Source organism: Pagrus pagrus (genome assembly GCF_965226575.1).
Source record: "Pagrus pagrus genome assembly, chromosome: 22".
NCBI classification, from domain to species: domain Eukaryota; kingdom Metazoa; phylum Chordata; class Actinopteri; order Spariformes; family Sparidae; genus Pagrus; species Pagrus pagrus.
Window position 1 is genome coordinate 2,451,676 of NC_140204.1, and position 23,806 is coordinate 2,475,481.

Here is a 23,806-nt window from a genome sequence, read left to right on the forward strand (position 1 = left end):
AATTTTCATTTTGGTCTTGAACAACAGAAACCTTTACAGCCTGTAGAGTTACACTGCAGAACCAGTATTTTGTTTTGGTCAAGCCCTGATAGACTGATGAGTGGTGAGGAGGCGGCACCTGATGAGGAGCAAAAGGAACATTTTAATCACCAAATTAAGAATTTAAAAAGGTGCACAAATGTAAATGTACGCTTTTATTAAAGCATACATGTAACCATTGTTCTTTTATGGCCAACAAACATAGTTAATGCCTGACATGCCCACGTAAAGGAGGCATGTAAGTATGTGGGCGGTTCTGATTACATCATTTGGGATGGACGTACAGTATACTGTCTACACTACTGCTCAAAAGAAAATCAATATACTTTTCAATTAAATTAACATTAATCTGATCAGAAATACAGTTTAGACATTATTACTGTAGTAAATTACTATTTTAGCTGGAAATATATCCATACAGTCATGGTCAAAAGTTTACACCCACTTGTAAAGAACATGTCCCCTGTCTTCCAGCAGCTTCTAATTCATTGCAGACTGGTTTTTTGGCAGTTTTTGGTTGACCCTTGACCAGTTTTCCCTCAGCATCAGGTGATAGTTTGCAATTTAAGAAATCACTGGAACTGAAGACTTCAAAACACTTCTCTGTTTTTAAAAGTCCTTTCAAAGAACAGTGCAAACGACTCTAGCAAGAGTAAAAAAAGGAGTGGAAGGCCCCGGTGCACAACTGGGCAAGAAGACAGGTCAGGGCCTCAGAGTCATCATAATCTCTGGTTTGTCGTCACCAGTGAAGAGACATCTTCAGGATGCTGGCCCTCTAGGCAGAGAAGCAAAGAGCTCAACCCTACTGAGCTGCTGTGAGAGCAGCTTGAGCGTATGCTGCGTAAGAAGTGCCCATCAAGCCAATGCAACCTGTAGGAGGTGACAGCTTATTACAAACCATATTGATATTAAAGACATACAGTATTACCTGTCCGGTTCAATCAGTTAAATAGATCATTTTGCTCATATGCAGTTAAATGGATTTGTTGTCATCATCTTTATTGTTCATTGATCACTATCAATATCACCATTGCTGTGCTGATCAATGAGAGGAGGGCAAAATCTGAGCGCAAGGATTGTGAATCCCAGGGCACAGATTTCCACATCACACTTTAATGCTGACTCTGCAGGAGTGACTCTTCTCTGATCAGAGCTTAATAAATGTTCAGCTGTCTTTCAGTTATTGGTCATGGTGGAGTCCGCCATGTCAACCATCAGCTCTTGTGTGAGACACAACAAGTAGAAGAAGGCGGGGACAGTAGGTAGCACCAATGACTCCCCCTGGTCTGGAAACCAACAAAAGTAGTTTTAACACGCCATGAAACTCTTTAATCAGTTTAAAAGACTTAATTTTATTTTAAAAGTTTTCATGTCAGTTTTACTTTTCAACTCTTGAGTTCCATTTACATTTAGGTTTCATGGATTCAATCATCCACAGTTTTAAGTATACAAATAAACTTCATCATTTTCTATTGGAATAAAATATGAACAAATATCACTGTAAATTCATTCATGTATTGTAAAAAACACACATTGAAGTCAATATTTCACACATATTACATACAAACTTTCTATCTCATTATGCAGAAAAATGGATCAGGTCGTTCTAAATTGAAAAGTTGAATTACAAACAATGTAAAACATAAAATAACATCAACATAACTACTGTAAATGTATATTTGTGTTGCAGGACATATTATATATAAATATTTAGTCCAGTAAAAAAGCACAAAAACTTACAACTTACTTACTTACTTACAAACTCACTTACTCACATTTTGATTTTGAGTTTACAACAGTTCAATATTTGAGATTTCACAATTAAATTTTACATCAACAATAAGAAGTGTTTTTTCAGGGATATGTTCACTGGGCATTTATATGCCCAAACAACACAGGACGCCGAACAGGGCAAAGTCTCTTAAATACACTTCCATCTTCAAGCAGTTCATCTTCAGAACATCACATCACCACATAGTTTAATGGAAGTGCAGTTGGATTCTCTCAGCACCACGGTTGTCCTCTAAATCCTCATGAATCCTCCTTCAGATCTTTCCATGAACTCATGATGTCCATGAATGTGGGTGCTGGTGTCCTCCTGCACCCAGGGAAACAATACACACCAGAACATAAGAATGAGCTACTATATACCACACATGCTAAATATGAGGCGTGTGTGTGTCAGACACACAACTTCATCTCAGATGTATCCAGGTAACAGAAAGGTGGACCACGATGTTTGAGTTGGGGGTGTCGCTGATTACTGTTATTAACAACTATGATGTTCAAAAAATGATAAATTGATATTGTGTTAATAACAATCTAATGATAATATAATCCAGCTCCTCTTAAATCAGTTCTGTTACTTCCTGTTGTTGCTTTGTGATGGTAGGTGGCAGTAAAGCATCTTAACACTGTTGCTAACTGTCATACAGCAGCAGAAGAAGAAGAAAACGCTGCAGTAACAGTTAACTGTTAGCTGCTACTCATGTATCTAACAGTGCAAAATCATGTTGAAACAACATTTATGGTTACACAGACTCTCTCTCCACCTCCCCACACTGATATAACAAATGTTATTCATTCGACAAAAAAAAAACACAAAACACACGATCAACAAAGTTAAGATGAAAACTGTATTGTATACAACTGTAAACTAGTTAGGGTTAGGGACAGCAGTGCCACAATTTGCTCCCATAGGTTTTTTGTTTCTGACAATCGAATAGTAATTAGTGAGGAAAATGAAAACAGCTACATAAATAAACAATAATATAATAAAAAGAATAAATAGAAGGAACCTTGGTGTTGTGCTCTGTCTGTAGGCTTCTCCACAGCTTTCTCAGCATTTTCCTCGAGCTTCTCTAAGCTGGAGGGAAAAGAGAGATGAACAGAGACAACATGAGAGACATTTTGTTTGCTGAGGGCTTCATTTAGTGAAGACAATAACCTGGTCAGTATGAAAACTAAGTTCTGATTGGCTGGAGTTTGTGATTCATCACCTTTTAATGTGCAAATAGTTTGGTTCAGGTTTAACTTGTTTGCTCGGAGCACATTCATACTGTAAATATAAAAAGTACATCAACAAAATCTGGTTTTTATTATATTTATGTTAGACACAGATTCACTGTTACACTGTTTGTGTTTCAGTTGATCTTCAATTCCAGTTATTATCGCTCTTACACATTATTACATGGTGCTGTGGCTCTTTACCCAACAGCTCCCTGATGCTCTACAGCAGCACATCAGCACTGTGTCATAGTGTTTATAACATGGACACTGATCTAATGAAAATGGAGCCAGTGAGAAAATATTGAACCTTCATTGATTCAGATGAAGGTTTAACAACAGATGTTTCTCCTCCTGCTTTCTGTGTTGGTCTGCAGCTGTCTGCAGCTTCTGTTGCTCCTCTGTGAGCTTCTTGACATCAGCTAGTTTATCAGGTGGATCAATGAGCAGCAGAGCATCTTACAGCTGTTAGTCTCCAGCAGCTCCTGAGGGAAATATCTGTCTCTTTAACAGCTACATGCTCCACTTTGTTCACCAGTTAGTCTCTAACTGTGTCTGTCTGCTGTTTGCTGCTGAGCAGCTGCTGTACAGTGGCTCTTCATACATCCTGCTCTGAAAACAGCTGCAAACAATATGATGTTGTTGGATTGTTCATCATCTTCTGTCTTTGTGCAAAATAACTACAAACACACCTACATGTAAAACAAGGTAAAAAATAAAAGAGAGAAAGAAAGAAAATAACCTTCATCTCTAGTTTCTCCTTTTCTTCTTCAGCTTTCTCTCTTTTCTTCTTCTCCTCCTTGAACTTCTTCTCCTCCTCCTTGAGCTTGTTCTCCCACTGGGAGGGAAACAGAGATTAGATCAGATTTAGTTTCATTCAGTGCTCAGGATGTAAACTGAGCTCTGATTGGCTGAAGGTTTATTATGTGTTAATAATGGTCACATATATCTGCTTCTGTTTGCTGTGAGCACATTTCTACTGTAAATATATCCTGTAAATACAAGCTGTAACAATCAGTGCTGTTCTTAACTGATGATCAGAAACACAATCTGATCTTCATCACATTTATATAATAAACAGATTCAGTGTGACACCTGTTTGTGTTTCAGGTGAACTTCAGTAGACTCATACTGTAAACACTGAGGACTATAGGACCACTTTCACTACAACTAACATCTTACAAATATTCATGGAGGTTCTGATTCTGATGAGAATTTAAACATATCATAAATTGAATGTAGTTATTCATTTAAATGAGCTAAAAATTAAATAAAGAAGTAAATATTTGATTTTAGGCTAAAAACAAAGAAATGGTGGAAAATCTTCAGTGGAAAAAAAATCATCATCAATAAGAGACAAATGTCGTTTATGTTGGTCTGCAGCTTCTGTCGCTCTTCCTCAGTGGAGAGTTAATTAAATTAAAGCAGTACTTTTTAAATTTAAAGCTGAAAACAAACAGAAAATTGAGTGGAAACAAAGATCAACATCAACAAACCTCTTGATTCTTGGCCTGTAGCTGGTTCTGCCATGTCGTGTTTGCCTCTGTGAGCTTCTCAATGAAATGAGAGAGAAGACACAGACAGAAGATGAGAGAGCGTCTCTCTCATTAAAGGACGTCAGTGTAATAAACAATAAGACAACAGTCAGTATAACAGAGAGGGGAAACACTGATGTTAATGAACAGCAGCAGTCTGTAGAAAGAGGCTGGTCTCAGGTCTGTTGGTGTGTAGGTCAGTGGAGAAAAGTGATGAGTGAGCAGCAGAGAGTTCAGTCAGTCTGTCTCACTGTTCTTCCTCATTCACATCAACTGGCTGAAGAGTTTCTGTAACAACACTTGATGAGGTTTACACATTATTACATGGTGCTGTGGCTCTTTACCCAACAGCTCCCTGATGCTCTACAGCAGCACATCAGCACTGTGTCATAGTGTTTATAACATGGACATTGATCTAATGAAAATGGAGCCAGTGAGAAAATATTGAACCTTCATTGATTCAGATGAAGGTTTAACAACAGATGTTTCTCCTCCTGCTTTCTGTGTTGGTCTGCAGCTGTCTGCAGCTTCTGTTGCTCCTCTGTGAGCTTCTTGACATCAACTAGTTTATCAGGTGGATCAATGAGCAGCAGAGCATCTTACAGCTGTTAGTCTCCAGCAGCTCCTGAGGGAAACATCTGTCTCTTTAACAGCTACATGCTCCACTTTGTTCACCAGTTAGTCTCTAACTGTGTCTGTCTGCTGTTTGCTGCTGAGCAGCTGCTGTACAGTGGCTCTTCATACATCCTGCTCTGAAAACAGCTGCAAACAATATGATGTTGTTGGATTGTTCATCATCTTCTGTCTTTGTGCAAAATAACTACAAACACACCTGCATGTAAAACAAGGTAAAAAATAAAAGAGAGAAAGAAAGAAAATAACCTTCATCTCTAGTTTCTCCTTTTCTTCTTCAGCTTTCTCTCTTTTCTTCTCCTCCTCCTTGAGCTTCTTCTCCTTCTCCTTGACCTTGTTCTCCCACTGGGAGGGAAACAGAGATTAGATTAGATTTAGTTTCATTCAGTACTCAGGATGTAACCTGAGCTCTGATTGGCTGAAGGTTTATTATCTGTTAATAATGGTCACATATATCTGCTTCTGTTTGCTGTGAGCACATTTCTACTGTAAATATATCCTGTAAATACAAGCTGTAACAATCAGTGCTGTTCTTAACTGATGATCAGAAACACAATCTGATCTTCATCACATTTATATAATAAACAGATTCAGTGTGACACCTGTTTGTGTTTCAGGTGAACTTCAGTAGACTCATACTGTAAACACTGAGGACTATAGGACCACTTTCACTACAACTAACATCTTACAAATATTCATGGAGGTTCTGATTCTGATGAGAATTTAAACATATCATAAATTGAATGTAGTTATTCATTTAAATGAGCTAAAAATTAAATAAAGAAGTAAATATTTGATTTTAGGCTAAAAACAAAGAAATGGTGGAAAATCTTCAGTGGAAAAAAAATCATCATCAATAAGAGACAAATGTCGTTTATGTTGGTCTGCAGCTTCTGTCGCTCTTCCTCAGTGGAGAGTTAATTAAATTAAAGCAGTACTTTTTAAATTTAAAGCTGAAAACAAACAGAAAATTGAGTGGAAACAAAGATCAACATCAACAAACCTCTTGATTCTTGGCCTGTAGCTGGTTCTGCCATGTCGTGTTTGCCTCTGTGAGCTTCTCAATGAAATGAGAGAGAAGACACAGACAGAAGATGAGAGAGCGTCTCTCTCATTAAAGGACGTCAGTGTAATAAACAATAAGACAACAGTCAGTATAACAGAGAGGGGAAACACTGATGTTAATGAACAGCAGCAGTCTGTAGAAAGAGGCTGGTCTCAGGTCTGTTGGTGTGTAGGTCAGTGGAGAAAAGTGATGAGTGAGCAGCAGAGAGTTCAGTCAGTCTGTCTCACTGTTCTTCCTCATTCACATCAACTGGCTGAAGAGTTTCTGTAACAACACTTGATGAGGTTTACACATTATTACATGGTGCTGTGGCTCTTTACCCAACAGCTCCCTGATGCTCTACAGCAGCACATCAGCACTGTGTCATAGTGTTTATAACATGGACACTGATCTAATGAAAATGGAGCCAGTGAGAAAATATTGAACCTTCATTGATTCAGATGAAGGTTTAACAACAGATGTTTCTCCTCCTGCTTTCTGTGTTGGTCTGCAGCTGTCTGCAGCTTCTGTTGCTCCTCTGTGAGCTTCTTGACATCAACTAGTTTATCAGGTGGATCAATGAGCAGCAGAGCATCTTACAGCTGTTAGTCTCCAGCAGCTCCTGAGGGAAACATCTGTCTCTTTAACAGCTACATGCTCCACTTTGTTCACCAGTTAGTCTCTAACTGTGTCTGTCTGCTGTTTGCTGCTGAGCAGCTGCTGTACAGTGGCTCTTCATACATCCTGCTCTGAAAACAGCTGCAAACAATATGATGTTGTTGGATTGTTCATCATCTTCTGTCTTTGTGCAAAATAACTACAAACACACCTGCATGTAAAACAAGGTAAAAAATAAAAGAGAGAAAGAAAGAAAATAACCTTCATCTCTAGTTTCTCCTTTTCTTCTTCAGCTTTCTCTCTTTTCTTCTCCTCCTCCTTGAGCTTCTTCTCCTTCTCCTTGACCTTGTTCTCCCACTGGGAGGGAAACAGAGATTAGATTAGATTTAGTTTCATTCAGTACTCAGGATGTAACCTGAGCTCTGATTGGCTGAAGGTTTATTATCTGTTAATAATGGTCACATATATCTGCTTCTGTTTGCTGTGAGCACATTTCTACTGTAAATATATCCTGTAAATACAAGCTGTAACAATCAGTGCTGTTCTTAACTGATGATCAGAAACACAATCTGATCTTCATCACATTTATATAATAAACAGATTCAGTGTGACACCTGTTTGTGTTTCAGGTGAACTTCAGTAGACTCATACTGTAAACACTGAGGACTATAGGACCACTTTCACTACAACTAACATCTTACAAATATTCATGGAGGTTCTGATTCTGATGAGAATTTAAACATATCATAAATTGAATGTAGTTATTCATTTAAATGAGCTAAAAATTAAATAAAGAAGTAAATATTTGATTTTAGGCTAAAAACAAAGAAATGGTGGAAAATCTTCAGTGGAAAAAAAATCATCATCAATAAGAGACAAATGTCGTTTATGTTGGTCTGCAGCTTCTGTCGCTCTTCCTCAGTGGAGAGTTAATTAAATTAAAGCAGTACTTTTTAAATTTAAAGCTGAAAACAAACAGAAAATTGAGTGGAAACAAAGATCAACATCAACAAACCTCTTGATTCTTGGCCTGTAGCTGGTTCTGCCATGTCGTGTTTGCCTCTGTGAGCTTCTCAATGAAATGAGAGAGAAGACACAGACAGAAGATGAGAGAGCGTCTCTCTCATTAAAGGACGTCAGTGTAATGAACAATAAGACAACAGTCAGTATAACAGAGAGGGGAAACACTGATGTTAATGAACAGCAGCAGTCTGTAGAAAGAGGCTGGTCTCAGGTCTGTTGGTGTGTAGGTCAGTGGAGAAAAGTGATGAGTGAGCAGCAGAGAGTTCAGTCAGTCTGTCTCACTGTTCTTCCTCATTCACATCAACTGGCTGAAGAGTTTCTGTAACAACACTTGATGAGGTTTACACATTATTACATGGTGCTGTGGCTCTTTACCCAACAGCTCCCTGATGCTCTACAGCAGCACATCAACACTGTTAAAACATCAAAAAATCACAAAATGTATCTGGTTATACCAGCTGAGAAATATGATGGGTGCATGTACATTATGTAGTTTCATCCAGAGGAAATGTTTGACCATGATCACATATTTGAGGTTATTCAAAAGCTAACAAGTAAAAATACTGAAATCATTGTAAGAATGAGGAACTAAAGACAAAACCAACAAATCCAGAGGCTTTGAATTAATTTAACATTAAAATACTTTGTGTAGTTAATGTCATTATACATTAAATTAAATTAAAGCAGAACTTTTTAAATTTAAAGCTAAAAACAGAAAATTAAGTGCAAACAAAGATCAACATCAACAAACCTCTTGATTCTTGGCCTGTAGCTGGTTCTGCCATGTCTGCTTCTCCTCTGTGAGCTTCTCAATGAAATGAGAGAGAAGATGAAGACAGAAGATGAGAGACTGTCTCTCTTCATTCAGTCCTCAGGATGTAAACTGAGCTCTGATTGGCTGAAGGTTTATTATCTGTTAATAATGGTCACATATATCTGCTTCTGTTTGCTGTGAGCACATTTCTACTGTAAATATATCCTGTAAATACAAGCTGTAACAATCAGTGCTGTTCTTAACTGATGATCAGAAACACAATCTGATCTTCATCACATTTATATAATAAACAGATTCAGTGTGACACCTGTTTGTGTTTCAGGTGAACTTCAGGTCCAGTTATTATCTCTCATGGTGAATTTGATCATCGTGGTCTCAGCAACAAGTTAATGTCACATAAAGACGATACACAAAGACTGATGAGGGTGAAAGATGAACCTCAGTGTTTCTGTTCACCTGATCATTCAGAGCTTTTACTGACTTCTTCTCATCCAGGAGCTGCTTCTCCAACTGTAATGGAGGAGAGATGAAGAGACATTATGTAATATAATACAAACACTACATCATCAGTGAATGAGTTCTCAGTGGTGATGATCTGGATGATGTGATGAAAACTGTGTTCACTCAGACAGTTTGGTTCAGGTTCAATCAGTTCACCTTCAGTAGACTCATACTGTAAACACTGAGGACTATAGGACCACTTTCACTACAACTAACATCTTACAAATATTCATGGTGGTTCTGATTCTGATGAGAATTAAAAAATATCATAAATTTAATGTTGTTATTCATTTAAATGAGCTAAAAATAAAATAGAGAAGTAAATAATTGATTTTAAGCTAAAAACAAAGAAATGGTGGAAAATCTTCAGTGGAAACAAAAATCATCATCAATAAGAGACAAACCTGTTTTATCTTGGTCTCCAGCTCTGTTTTCAGCTGCTCTCTCATGTTCTCACTCCTCCTCTTCTCCCCTTCGAGCTTGTTGACCTGAGCTGTCAGACCATCAACCTGAGAGCAGAGAGAAGACACAGACAGAAGATGAGAGAGCGTCTCTCTCATTAAAGGACGTCAGTGTAATAAACAATAAGACAACAGTCAGTATAACAGAGAGGTGAAACACTGATGTTAATGAACAGCAGCAGTCTGTAGAAAGAGGCTGGTCTCAGGTCTGTTGGTGTGTAGGTCAGTGGAGAAAAGTGATGAGTGAGCAGCAGAGAGTTCAGTCAGTCTGTCTCACTGTTCTTCCTCATTCACATCAACTGGCTGAAGAGTTTCTGTAACAACACTTGATGAGGTTTACACATTATTACATGGTGCTGTGGCTCTTTACCCAACAGCTCCCTGATGCTCTACAGCAGCACATCAGCACTGTGTCATAGTGTTTATAACATGGACACTGATCTAATGAAAATGGAGCCAGTGACAAAGTATTGAACCTTCATTGATTCAGATGAAGGTTTAACAACAGATGTTTCTCCTCCTGCTTTCTGTGTTGGTCTGCAGCTGTCTGCAGCTTCTGTTGCTCCTCTGTGAGCTTCTTGACATCAACTAGTTTATCAGGTGGATCAATGAGCAGCAGAGCATCTTACAGCTGTTAGTCTCCAGCAGCTCCTGAGGGAAACATCTGTCTCTTTAACAGCTACATGCTCCACTTTGTTCACCAGTTAGTCTCTAACTGTGTCTGTCTGCTGTTTGCTGCTGAGCAGCTGCTGTACAGTGGCTCTTCATACATCCTGCTCTGAAAACAGCTGGAAACAATATGATGTTGTTGGATTGTTCATCATCTTCTGTCTTTGTGCAAAATAACTACAAACACACCTACATGTAAAAAAAGGTAAAAAATAAAAGAGAGAAAGAAAGAAAATGACCTTTGTGTTTAGCTCCTTCTTTAGTTTCTCCACTTCCTCTTCAGCTTTCTCTCTTTTCTCCTCCTCCTCCTTGAACTTCTTCTCCTCCTCCTTGAACTTGTTCTCCCACTGGGAGGGAAACAGAGATCAGATCAGATTTAGTTTCATTCAGTGCTCAGGATGTAAACTGAGCTCTGATTGGCTGAAGGTTTATTATGTGTTAATAATGGTCACATATATCTGCTTCTGTTTGCTGTGAGCACATTTCTACTGTAAATATATCCTGTAAATACAAGCTGTAACAATCAGTGCTGTTCTTAACTGATGATCAGAAACACAATCTGATCTTCATCACATTTATATAATAAACAGATTCAGTGTGACACCTGTTTGTGTTTCAGGTGAACTTCAGTAGATTCATACTGTAAACACTGAGGACTATAGGACCACTTTCACTACAACTAACATCTTACACATATTGAAGATCGTTCGTGATTCTGAGGAGAAATTAAAAATATCATAAATTTAATGTTGTTATTCATTTAAATGAGCTAAAAGATTTTAAAAAAGACATAATTATGAGATTTTAGGCTAAAAACAAAGAAATGGGTAGAAAATCAATGGACAACAATGTGAACATCTTGTCCAGAGAAGACAGACGGTTTGAAAGAGGAGTAAAATAATCCATCTGTGTCAAACTGGAACCATCAGTGATAATGTGGTAACAATGTGTTAATGTGCACACGCTTCAGTTACAACTTAATTATAAACCAGTTTATAGATTCATATCAGCCAATCCACCTCAGTGAAGAGCTAAAAGTCTTCTGCAATATGTTGTTGTTGTATTTTATCTCAACAACAAACAAACAAACAAATCAATAAAAAAGTAAAAATAAAACTATACTATAATAAACTATCTTAAACACGACATAACATTCTGGTTTTGGACTTCACTCCTGCTTTTGACTCGACCTGATTTATCTGCTCGCCTGTTGTGATATTTGTCATTTCACCTTTTATCATAAACTAAACGAATACAGTTCAACACAATGAAGCAGAAAAAGTTCAGCTGTGATGTTTAAGAACTGAGGACAAACACGGCTGGAGACAAATCAGAGTAACATGTGAAGGGACAAAGAGCTGAGTGGACGAGTCATCTGAATTCATGAAGTTAATAATGATCAGATTAACCTCTGTGTTCTTGGACGCAAACTGACTCTTCAGCGTCTTCACGTCCCTCTGAGCTTCCTCTTTGTCCCGTCTCTCCTGCAGGAGCTTCCTCATGGTTTCATCGGGGTTTCCCTCCATCTGGGAGTTAAAGAGAGACATGGAGAAAGACTAGATCAGAGACTTGGTATTAATGTTTTACACAATCAGTCCAATGTGAAGCTCTGATTCATTCTGCACTTGAATTAAACAAGGAAGAGAATAAATGAACATGTGATGATCTCTAAAGACTGTTCCTGTGTTTTGAGAAGGACTTGAGTCTTTCTGCTCTCAGTCTGAGAGCTGACACACTTGTGTTTATCAGAGACAGCAGATAAAAACACTCACAAATGTGAGGAGACAGATTTGAAGGAGGAGGAAAATGAATCAGGTAGGAGGCTGAAAATAAAGTTCAGAGAAGAATACAAATCCAAACCTCTCTGGTCTTCATCTGCAGCTCCTCCTCTAACTTCTGCTGCTCCTCCTTTAACTTCTCCAGCTCCTCCTCCAGGGTCTGAACTTTGGTCTCAGCTTCCTGCCTCCTCTGCTGCTCCTCCTTTAACTTCTGATGCTCCTCCTTTAACTTCTGCTGCTCCTCCTTTAACTTCTCCAGCTCCTCCTCCAGGGTCTGAACTTTGGTCTCAGCTTCCTGCCTCCTCTGCTGCTCCTCCTTTAACTTCTGATGCTCCTCCTTTAACTTCTGCTGCTCCTCCTTTAACTTGGGTTGAAAGAGAAGAACAGATACAAATGAATGACTAGAGAATAATTGTTTTGTTTTTTTCTTGAAAAAGGCCTCTTATGAACACATTTCAAACATGTAATATCTGTTTTTTATTATTCTGCTTTACTTTAGTATTATTTCAATGATCTGATGTTAATTGCCTCGTTGTCTCCTGACATGTTTTAATCCTGGTTCAACCATGTACAGCACTTTGTTACACTGTTAGAAGTAAAAAAAAAACATTATTATTATCATCTCATTAAATGAGTCTGATTGTTGTTGATTTTGGATTTTAAGCACAAATGACACAGAAACACTCAAACTGTTCCTGTGTTTGAAAGTTTGACCAGTAAAACTCACGTCATGAAAATTAGTTTGTCTCGTGTTTTCACTTAAATAGTCATGTGCATAGCGGCCAATCAGAGGCTGGCTACTGATTACATGTGTTACCATACATGAGGCCATGCAGACTGATAACTGTCATCCTTTTCCTTCAGCAAAGGCAAAGTTTAACCACTGATTTCATTTGTCCTATGATGGAGTCACGGTCAACAGGTTTGTCAGTGAAGAGAAGACATCGTGCTCTGACCTCATCGCCGTCACCAACACACATCATACCTCAGACAAGACTACTCAGAGACCTGTCCTAAAGCCACCACCCTGCCTGCACTGCAGAGTGCTTTCTGAGATGAGACACCAGCAGCAGTGGGATCATCTTTGCTTCCCTGTGATGCTCCGCTTTGAAACTCATGGTGACGAAACATTTAAGTGGCAAAGCATCAATAGAAACTATGATTTTCAGCTGTTTGTGACAGATTTAGAAGACACAGATGAATAATATCATGCTGTGAGGTGCATGTGTCAGTCTAGAGGGCTCAACAGCTGTGATTTAATGATGCTGAGTCACTCCTCAAGTCAGAGGCTGCAGATTCATCACATATATCTGTGAACTGAAGCTTTTCTTACAGGGAACAGCAGCTGCAGACACACTGTGACAATCAGTGCTAACGATCTGTAGATCACAACAGGCTGATTGCTCCATAATTAGTCTATTTAACTCATCCACTGGTTGTACACTGGTAACTGACATTGTTCAGTTGCATTTTGTCAGTTTTTTTTTTTGTAAACAGAAAAGTTAACTGAGCAGCAGTGACTTTACATCTGGAGACAGATGTTTTCACCTGTCTGCTCTCAGTGCAACATTTAAGACTCAGTCCGAGACAAAGCACCAAAAACTCTCTTCATGTTGCTGCATTTGAATGAAACCACCTGCTTGAGTCTCTCCACTGAGTGCAGACATGAACATACAGCCTCTATTGTAGTATTGTTTAGATAGATAGATAGATAGATAAAGCATTTGATGCAACTCTGGGTGATTGTCCGTCAAAGAATCAAGTCAAATCATTCTGGTCTCAAGTCTTCAACCTGTTCTTTACTTGACTTGGTTGTGGAAGTGACTTGGACTCAGACAGGGAAACTAAACTGACAACAAACAAGTAGGAGGCTGAAACAAAAGTTCAGAGGAAAAGATGAAAGATGGAACTTTCTTGTCTGTTTACTTACATTTTTTTTCATGAGCTGCTGTCTCTCTGCTTCTTCTCCGTGGCTGCTCTTGGTCTCTGTGTGAAAACAAAGGCAGTAAAATAAAAGACTTTTACTTTATTTCAGGAAGGTGTCACAGCATATCAGACACTACAATCAGGTAATGGGTGATAAAACTAAGACAACTAGTGGAAATAAAAGTAGATAAACGACCACATTTGTTTTTATCAGCACTATATCCTGTAAGATACTAACAGTGTTTTCACTATTCTGTATAAAACCTGTCAGACATTTACAAATAAATGAAGTTAATTTCTGACTCACTGATTTTGTTTTGTCTCCATTTCCACACAACAAAGACAAGAATCAGAATAACCAGGATGCAAACAGCCAAACTAACAGCCAAACCAGCTGTGTTAGAAGTAGAACTGGACTGAACCTCGAAGAAATCATCTGAAATGATAAAACACAGAATAACATGGCAGTTATAGAAAACTGGACCTGCTGTTTGAATCTAAAACAGTGATCACATCATTAATTCACTACCTGGAACATGTATGTGTGTCTCTCTGATCTGGTTGGTGTGGTTCTGTTGGACTCTACAGGTGAAGCTGTTGCTGTGTCTCTTCTCCACAGTCACTCTGCTGCTGACAGTATAGAGGTCATCAGGACCTCTGACTGTCTCTGTAGGTCCAGCAGAGAGGAGGTTTCCCTCAGTGTCCAGCCAGAACACCTCAGGTTCTGGATACCAGCCTGTAGACTCACACTGCAGAACCACTGCTGCTTTGTTTCGTTTAAGCCCAGACAGACTGATGACTGGTGAGGAGGCGGCACCTGATGATGAGCAAAGGTAAAAGTTTGTAACAGGTGTCAGTAATACAATCACCAATAGTTAAAAAAGTGCACAAATCTAAATGTACAACTGTAAAGCTACAGTAATAACTGAATGTGGTGAAACATGTAATCACAGTAGTTTTGCCTTTAAACTGATTTTCTTTGGACCACTCAGTCTCTTTGACCTTCAGTTTGCTGTTTCTCACCAGCAGATCAGTCTTTTACGTAACATTGGCTCTTATTTGACCAACAAACAGTTCATCCCTGGACCAGATGCATGCATGTGATACGAGCACACAGAACATGATCCGTGAGAGTAAAACTTTCTTTGCGAGCAGCACTTTTGCTCCACGAGCACACGGCTGTGAGGAGCGCCAGCTTGGCCCTTTTGAGCGCAACTACTTAACACTCATGTTTCACGGTCTATGCTCGCTCATCAGTTTTACTTTTGAGTCTTTCGAGGGCGCAGAAATAATCCACAGCGACTGATATCTTTCCTTTGACTTTATGAATGTTGACCATAATCTTTTGATTGGCTGTTTGGTTTTAACTGACACAGTGGAAGATGATCATTCTCTTCTGAGAGAACAACATCACCTTTTAAAAGTTTGCCTCAGGCCTCGTATTATTGAAGTTTGCTAAAACTAGCTGGTTAACCCTCAATGTTACACACATATAGCATCAAGGGAAGGGTGACTAGATTCCTGGTTGACCCAACACAGCCCTGGTACCATGAGGTGTGTCCCGTTGTCCGAAGCATCATCAGATTTATGTACATATATCTACAGTTTAGCTTTAATGCTAAACAGTGAAGGTGATTCACACACCTGCATAAACACTTAATACAGAACATAATGCAGCCAGACAACTTATCTGAACCACAAGCAGGCCATACCATGGTCACATGTCATGTGGCACTGTGTGAGGTACAGGTGGACCTGGCTTTTAAAGGGAACAAGAGATGACACTGATTGGTTTAACTGACATGTGTCACAACTTTGTACCTTGTGTCTCACAATATGTCCAGATTATTAGATTATTACATATCCACTCACCCACACTGAGCTCAACGACAGATCCTGTGTTCAGTTTTGGAATGTAGCATTTGTATCTTCCTGCATCAGAAGGTTTCACTCTGGACAGTTTCAGTGAAACGTTTCCGTGCTTCAGTTCATCGATGGACACTGATGTTCGTTCTTTGTATGATGAATGTTGGATACGTCCGACATCCTGACTGGAACGCCTCACGTGGACAAATATATGATTCAGGTCAGATCTTGTCCACTCCAACGTCATGGCAACAACATCCACTTCAGGTTCCAGGTGACAGGGCAGAATGATGTCATCACCAACTATTGCTACTATTGGCTGAGATGGAGCAATTACCTGAGACTGACCTGGAAAGAAACACATATGGTTATTCTGTCAGGACGAGTTACATTCTCCACCACTGTACTGTGCTCATAGCAGCAGAGCCTCAATCTGAAACAAGTTGAGTGTAAATGAAGGACATTGAGCAGAAACCTGAGAGAGATTATTAAAGTTTTTCAACTTTCCATCATCATCAGGTCAAAACTGGTCCAGTAGTTTAGTTCATGACCAATTACCTGCAAAAATGATGGCATTGCTATGAGCCTCAGCAGTACTTTATTAGTAGTTAGCAGCGTTAGCATACTTACATGCAAACTGAGAATGTTACCATTGTAAACATGAGAAAAATACATTGAGAAAGATAACAAGATTACAGTCAAACATCTATTCATCTACATCTACTCTAGTAGTATTACCAGGAAAATGAGCATAATATGTCTCCTAGAACCAAAGTGTTCAATCAGCATTAACTTAACCACACACAGACCTTTTCATGCAAACCTCCAGTCTCTGATGGCGCTTTATACGCCCACAATCAACTCAACTGTGACATTATTCTCACCTTCAGAGAAAAGTGTAACAATGCCCAAAAGGTCTTTACAGCAGTCTTTAGCCTACTATTTATTGGCGTGTAGCCCTCTCACTCAACTCTGTTTTAGGATATTCCTGACTACCCCTTTAATGTATCAGACTGCATGGGAACCAATTGGTGAGAGCTACTAAAATTTATAAGGCTCTACAGGTGTCTATTGATATGATTTGTTGAGGGTGCATTTGTGTATGAGTTACCTGTACATGAGTGTGCCAGGAGAAGATGGAAGAACAAACTGAGGCGTCTGAATGAACATTGCAGTTCATTCTTCTGGGGAAAAAAATCGACATAAACTAGTTAGACTGTACAATGAAAAATGATTTGGAATTGGTGTTTTTTTGCAAAATAACTATAACATTAAAACAGTAATGCCTCAGCAAAGTAAATAAAATTCTCTGAGGTCAAGTTGTTATTCTAGGAGTGGCTTCCACAGCATCAAATCATGGATTGAAGGTTTCTGAGGGGGCAGTGCAAGAAACTCCAGAAACTGGATTTTCAGAAACTGTAGAGGCAAAGTGACCGAACCGTCAGAAGATCAATACATCAAGCTGAGTTCACTGAGAGTTAGAAAAGCAACTTTGTCACAGATACAGAATTTACTAAATAAACAACACGAGACTCCAATCGGCTAAAGAAAGATGTCTTGTAGTGTCTCAGAGGACGAGGAGCAGTTTCTAAACCACTTCTTAGGATGGAAATAAGGACAAACAATTTGATAAATACCAGAATTTCACAGTGGATGATACAAAAAAGTCCCATTTACTGATGAATCCCAGTTCTAGATTTGTGTCAGTAACAGAAGGGTCAATGTAAGGAGACAAACAGGAGAGAGAAAGATACCACAGAGCTTCACATCCACAGTGGAACATGGTGGTGGGAATTTTCAAGTCGGGTGCTGTTTTTGGCACAAAATGGACTGACCAAGAAGAGCACAACTCCATTCTTCAGAGACATGTTACACCCTCCGGTTTATATCTTTGTTGTGAAGCATGATAATGAGCCCAGACACACCTCAAAGCTTTGACACAACTACTGGAGGTTGAGTGCATGCTGTCATTAAAGCAAAATGGGTAAATACCAAGGAAAAAGACATATTTTACATACAGTCCGCCATCTGTGAAACATGGTCAATGACAGTATATCTCATTACTCATGATTTAAAGTCAAAACATATAATGACACCATGAACTGAAGTTAAACTTTCACTTTTGACAACGCGGACGTCATGCAGAGTTACAGAGCATTACTACAGACCCCATAACTCTAAATGAAGACTGGTAAAGAGATCTGTAAAGTGACTTAGTATTGGGGAACACAACTTAGTTTAAAACTGATAAAATAGCCAAAAAGAAATGTAGAAGACGACGTACCTGCTGCATAATGTCGCTTACTTTATCAGACTGCACAGCCCAAGTCTGTAAATCACTGACAGGCTGCGACTTTATCTCACTCTGGTTTATCAACGGCCAACCACTCTGCATTACATGTGTTTTATGTGTTCATATTATTTTTGTGGAACAAGATTCACTATCCAAACAACATTATTAAGAAAGCCTTCCTGTTTGGCAAAATCATTAGTTAATAGAAACAGTTTATTTAAAGTGTGCACCAAAGTTTTTTATTTCATTATTACAAATTCTAATTAAAGACTCAAACTTACAATGTTCAAACATGATCATTTATAAAGACCAACTATAAACACTGTATGGTAAGTGGCTCTGCTTTCCTAAGCTCAGTTTAACTATTAGTGTCTATGGCAATGGTTGAACTTTGAGCCTGTCAGCACAGACTCACTCATATAAAGTTATACAGCTGCAATTAAAACCACCAGTAGTATTAGCAATTTAAAGAGGCAGATGTTCCTGAAGAAACTTCCAGCTTCTTTGCAGGGGTCAGAAATGACTTCATCATTGTTGTGAAATGTTGTGTTTAGACTGTCAGGGCCACCGTACATAAGTATTTTCAGTTTATCTCTTATTCTGCTCGATATAGCATTTTTTCACTGTGCGTGCAGCATTAATGCAAAGTACGTGACTGAAATGAGAGTCATTTTGTTTGACATGATTCATTCATTCATTCATTCATTCAAGTCTTGCCTTTGTTTTTAATTGTGGTGGTTTAGACAGTTACTGTTTACACTCCTCCATTCAGATTTTACCAACAGTAGTTTTGATGACACGCCTCTTGTTCTCTGTTCAACTTTTTGATTCATCGTGCTCTACAAGGACATCTTGAGGCCAGAAGTTGTCGTAGCAGTTCCATTATTAATTTAATACATGAAGGATTATTATGCATGACGTATAGTAACATAAAGGTTAGTGACTAACCCTGACTGTCTTTTTAAATGTTACCCTAAGCAGAGTTTTACAGTTTGTTTTACTTGTTATTGAGTATTTATTTTACATTAAAAGGACTACTACTGTTTCCTCAGTAGATCTGACTGGATCTTTGACCTGAATACTTTCATCATCACTGGGAGAATTTATGTTGAGCTTAGTTGCAAAGAAGCTTTCTGGGATTCTTGCAGAAGTGAAGTTACAGGATGCATTGACACAGTGGTTTTATCTAAAGCACTTCACAATCAGGCTTCACTCACACAACAATGGCAGCAAGCTGCCGTGCACAGCTTGGCTTAACAATTCAGAGCAATATGTGGTTTAGTGTCTTACACAAAGACTCAGCCACCCCAGGTTAAGCTAACTAAAGGATTCATGAGCCAACTGCAGGGGCAGGTTCAGATCTTTCTTGAGTGAGTGTCTGTAACTGAAGGACTTTAGGTTAAAGCGACTGTGGCTGTGTCTCAATTCAGGGTCTGCAGCCTTCAATGACCTAGCCTTTGCGGTTCATGAGGGCCGGGTCCTTTGGACAGGTCTTTGAACGCCTCGTCCACCGTTGTTAAATGGGACGGTCTAGCCTCCGGAGTATTTCCTGGTTGCGTCACCAGGTGTTCATGCATTAAAGTCTGTTTTGGTTCAAATCTATCAGACGGGTGTGTACAATGTGTCAAATCTAAACTGAATTATCAACATTACAAAATAAACATTAACCCATTGGTGAATAACAACTATATTTACCATAGCATCACCAGCGTCACGTATTTTAACTGACTGTTAACATCTGGAGGTTTTATAGTCCCTTGAAGTTTATCATATCTGGCGTTGGGTGTTCAAATGACTAAAAAACTAGTATAAACCCATTACTTAAATTTGAATGTCATGTCTGCGCCACTTGATGTCGCCACTTTCTCTTTCTTTCCCTCTTCTGTTTCGGGACTGAGCAGCGCACAAAGGATCTTGGGATATGGGAGGCCGTGAAAGATAGTAGCGGTGCGTCCTCCGAAAAGGGGAAATGAAGGCTGCATTTGTGGGCTGCATTTGGAGGAGCCTTCGAATTGGGACAGCCTTCGCGCAGCGTTGTGACGTACTTGGCCTTCAAATGCACCCTTCGAGGGCTGCAGCCCCTGAATTGAGACACAGCCTGTGACTCTCTCAAGCTCTTGCATCAACATCAGAAATAACTGCACAGGAAGAGGAAGTTCTCACCAACACACTTCAGTTGTATTTCACTCTGACAGTCAGTCAGCAGGAAGACACCATGGAGGTCACATCGCTCTGCTTCAGACTGTGTGAGTCTCAGGTTTTCTTCTTTTCTTCTAAGTTTTAAATCCTGTAGATCAAACCATCTGTGTCTGATATTTAACTTTACTTCTGTTTTTATCCAGTGATGCTTGAATTTATTCTGGTGGGGACACAAGCTCAGGACAGTTATACTCAGAAAAGTGGTGAGTGAGAAATAGAAAATTCTGAAAGATACTCATCATTAAATTCCAGTCCTATTACTCTTTACATGCAGACACTAACATTTTTTTCTTGGTTTCAGATGCAGTTTTTCTCCGTATCACTCCAAACAGTCTGCAGCACTTCAAATTCCAGCCTGTCTCTTTTCATTGTGAGGAGACTGATGGTTTGACTCAACTGAGAGGGAACACGAGTGCTAAGGAATTTGATCCAGAATGTGATATTAAGAGGACGTCAACAGGGTCTTCCTGCACTATTGAAAGAGTCTATTCAGAGGACAGTGGAGAGTACTGGTGTGAGACTGCGGGGGGAGAGAGGAGCAACAGTGTCAACATCACTGTCACTGGTATGTCTTTGTATTTCTAAAGTCACTGCATAGTGTCTCTATTTCAAATGTGTAATTATTTGAGGTCACTTATTTGCAGCGTGAAACTCTGAAGTGAATTCAAGTGCTCTCCAATCAGCAACACTATGAATTCATGTCATCAACAGATTATTTCATTCAATGTATATTTTTACAGTCAGCAAAAATATATAGGGACATGGTAATTACTGTTTAAGCAGCCTGTTGCTTTACTTTTCTGTCTTTTGAAACTTGCAGATTAAATATTGTTATGGTGGTGAAAGTCAACCACACTCCTGAGGGGCCCACGTTTACATTAAATGACAAATAATAGTAGAAAGAGAGTTACCAAGAAATTTCAATTAAGTCATTGACGACAATCCAAAATAGCCTTTCTCTATAAAGAAACCTAGCCTCTCACACGCTCCATATGAAGGCATCGTCAATCTGCATTTCCTCGCAATTCCAGAGTTATCCTCAAATCTGCATTTTGAATGTGTCCATGGTGAAATGTAAAGTTGTAAATGTAATGTAATGTAAAAAGTGATTTTGTTGTCTAAACATAACCCCAGTCTTTGTCTGGGATACATTTTCCCTGTTAAGCACATTATGACTGCTTACAGATTGTTTTAAATCCGTAGATAATACTGTACTTGCTTTATCCTATACCAACCAACTTTTAAGGCTCTGAATAGCTGCTTAACCACCTCAAAACAATTGTAATATTCTTATGTATAACAGTGCTTAGTTTAGTATTTATAAAACACGTTGCATTTGGCTTTTGTTGGCAGATACGTGTACATACACTTCCAAAAGTTTAGCCATCACTGTGTTAAATTATTGCGTACTCCATGCTAATCATCTTGACTGGGTGTTAGTTAAACATTCATATTTACTTATCTTGCACATCTTAACATTTGGTTAATATCAATCACTACGCAGACGACACTGCTTTATAGGGCTAATTTGTATTATTATACCTATATATCTATATATTACCTGTATAAATTATCCCCCTTTATAACATGTTGTTCAGATGGTCCTGTGATCTTGAAGAGTCCTGTTCTTCCTTTAATGGAGGGACATAATGTGACTCTGCACTGCAGAAGCAAGACAACTATCTCCAACCTCACAGCTGATTTCCACAAAGATGACGTCCTCATGGAGAGCAGTCCTGGAGGAAAGATGACCATTAGCAGAGTTTCCAAGTCTGATGAAGGCCTCTACAAGTGTAGCATCCCTGGACTTGGAGCATCACCTGGAAGCTGGTTGGTTGTAAAAGGTGAAACTATAATCTGCACTATGTCAGGTTATAATAGCTGTAATTATGTTAAGCATGTCTGCAGTGCCACCGGAGCGCAACTGAATGTTGATTTCTCCTTCAAATGGTTCTTTAAAAAGCAGAACACCAACTCATTATCACTGTCATTGGTGTGTTAATTTTTCTATCATAAATCATTGCTTGAAATCCATGAGATTATCGCCTGACTGTGTAAGAACAATAGTGAGAGCTAAAGAAGACATGAAACTGATAAACCATTGTGTTAATTCCCACAACATGATTAAATGAGTGTAACAACGTAAGAAAACAGCTATCCAACCTTTGTTTTCCAGCTGGATCTGTGACCCCTGAGAGTCCTGTCCTCCCTCTGACCAAGGTCACTCTGCGCTGTAGAAACCAGAAGACTTCCTCCAACCTCACAGCTGGTGTCCATGAAGGTGTCCTCCTCTTTGGGAGCAGCTCTGAAGGCGACGTGACCATCCACATTGTTTCCAAGTCTGATGAAGGAGTCTACAAGTGTAACATGTCTGATGTTGGAGAATCACTCGAGAGCTGGTTGGCAGACAGAGGTAAAACATTCAAATGATTAAAATTAAAATAGCTAAAATAGATATTTTAAGAGCAGAACATCAACCCAGTAGATTGTCAGCAGCCCTTAAAGACAGCCTGTTACATCCTGCTAATGCTGCCATGCTCTGACAGCAGATATATGCTCTTGTCCTTACAGAAGAGCCAAGAGAGACATGTCCCTCCCTGTATGTCCTCCTCCTCTTAAGGACTGTTTTCACCATTTTGATGGTGCCTCTGCTGCTGCTGCTGGTGGGACTGCTTCACTGTGGGAAACTCAGAGTTACACTCAAATAACTCAAACTTGTATACAAGTAATGGACTGATAAATGACCAACACAGAGTCTTGGAAGCTGGTTTAGTCATTATGATCCCCCATCATGCTTTGGGTCTGAGACAGTCAGAAAGATTGTTTTACATTTCATCTTCATGTTTTTTACTTTTATCATAGTTTCAGTTTGGTGTTGAGCTTCTCTGTGCTACGTGTTCAGTCTTGCAGTGGCTGTTTGACTTTCTCACGCTCAGACAAGGTTTAAAAGCCACAGCGGTACTGACTGATGCATTGACTATTTTTACAAAGCCACATGTCAGTTCTCTCAGTCAGTAAATGTTCTGGGTTCTGTTTTAGAGTCACAGATGCTGGTGATAATTTGAGCTCCTCAGACACAAACCTCATGAGAAAACGTCTGTATGTATGTAGACGAGGCGTTCAGGAGGCTCGGTGGACACAACAAATAGTTCATGGTTTGAGTAGCTTGAAGGGTCAGATGTGTCTCGAATATATATAAGGAAATGTGAAGTCAGCCTGTCTAAATATTCACATTAAACCATCTGCTGTGTTACTGCGTCAACCCAGTTTGTGTTTTTAACTAATAAGCTGAAATAATGAAATAGATATATAACAGAAAGGTGAACGTAGTGAGAGACCAGAGACTTTAGAGACGTAGAGAATTTAATTATCTTGAGTTGTATTTTTCAACTGTTTTCTTTGTAAAAGTTCAGTTTCAGAATTAAATGTTGGGCATTAA

The 23,806-nt window shown here is 39.0% G+C and overlaps 1 protein-coding gene and 1 long non-coding RNA gene across 2 annotated transcripts; one reads left to right on the forward strand and one right to left on the reverse strand.

Moving 5' to 3' along the window:
• Positions 1 to 3,806: 3,806 nt before the first annotated feature.
• On the reverse strand, positions 3,807 to 5,536 carry LOC311251365. Its single transcript, XR_014621384.1, has 3 exons — positions 5,463 to 5,536; positions 4,542 to 4,595; positions 3,807 to 3,883 (listed from the first exon to the last, which is right to left on the reverse strand). It is a non-coding gene; the product is annotated as an uncharacterized lncRNA (long non-coding RNA).
• A 14,847-nt stretch (positions 5,537 to 20,383) lies between these two features.
• On the forward strand, positions 20,384 to 23,605 carry LOC311251846 (cell adhesion molecule CEACAM20-like; the record flags this gene model as incomplete). The annotated part of the gene is made up of 6 exons (XM_084344491.1): positions 20,384 to 20,414; positions 20,511 to 20,570; positions 20,669 to 20,932; positions 21,966 to 22,211; positions 22,544 to 22,780; positions 22,939 to 23,605. The coding sequence occupies 6 exons, from the start codon at positions 20,384 to 20,386 to the stop codon at positions 23,073 to 23,075; spliced, it is 975 nt and encodes a 324-aa protein (XP_084200617.1). The 3' UTR covers positions 23,076 to 23,605.
• Positions 23,606 to 23,806: the final 201 nt, after the last annotated feature.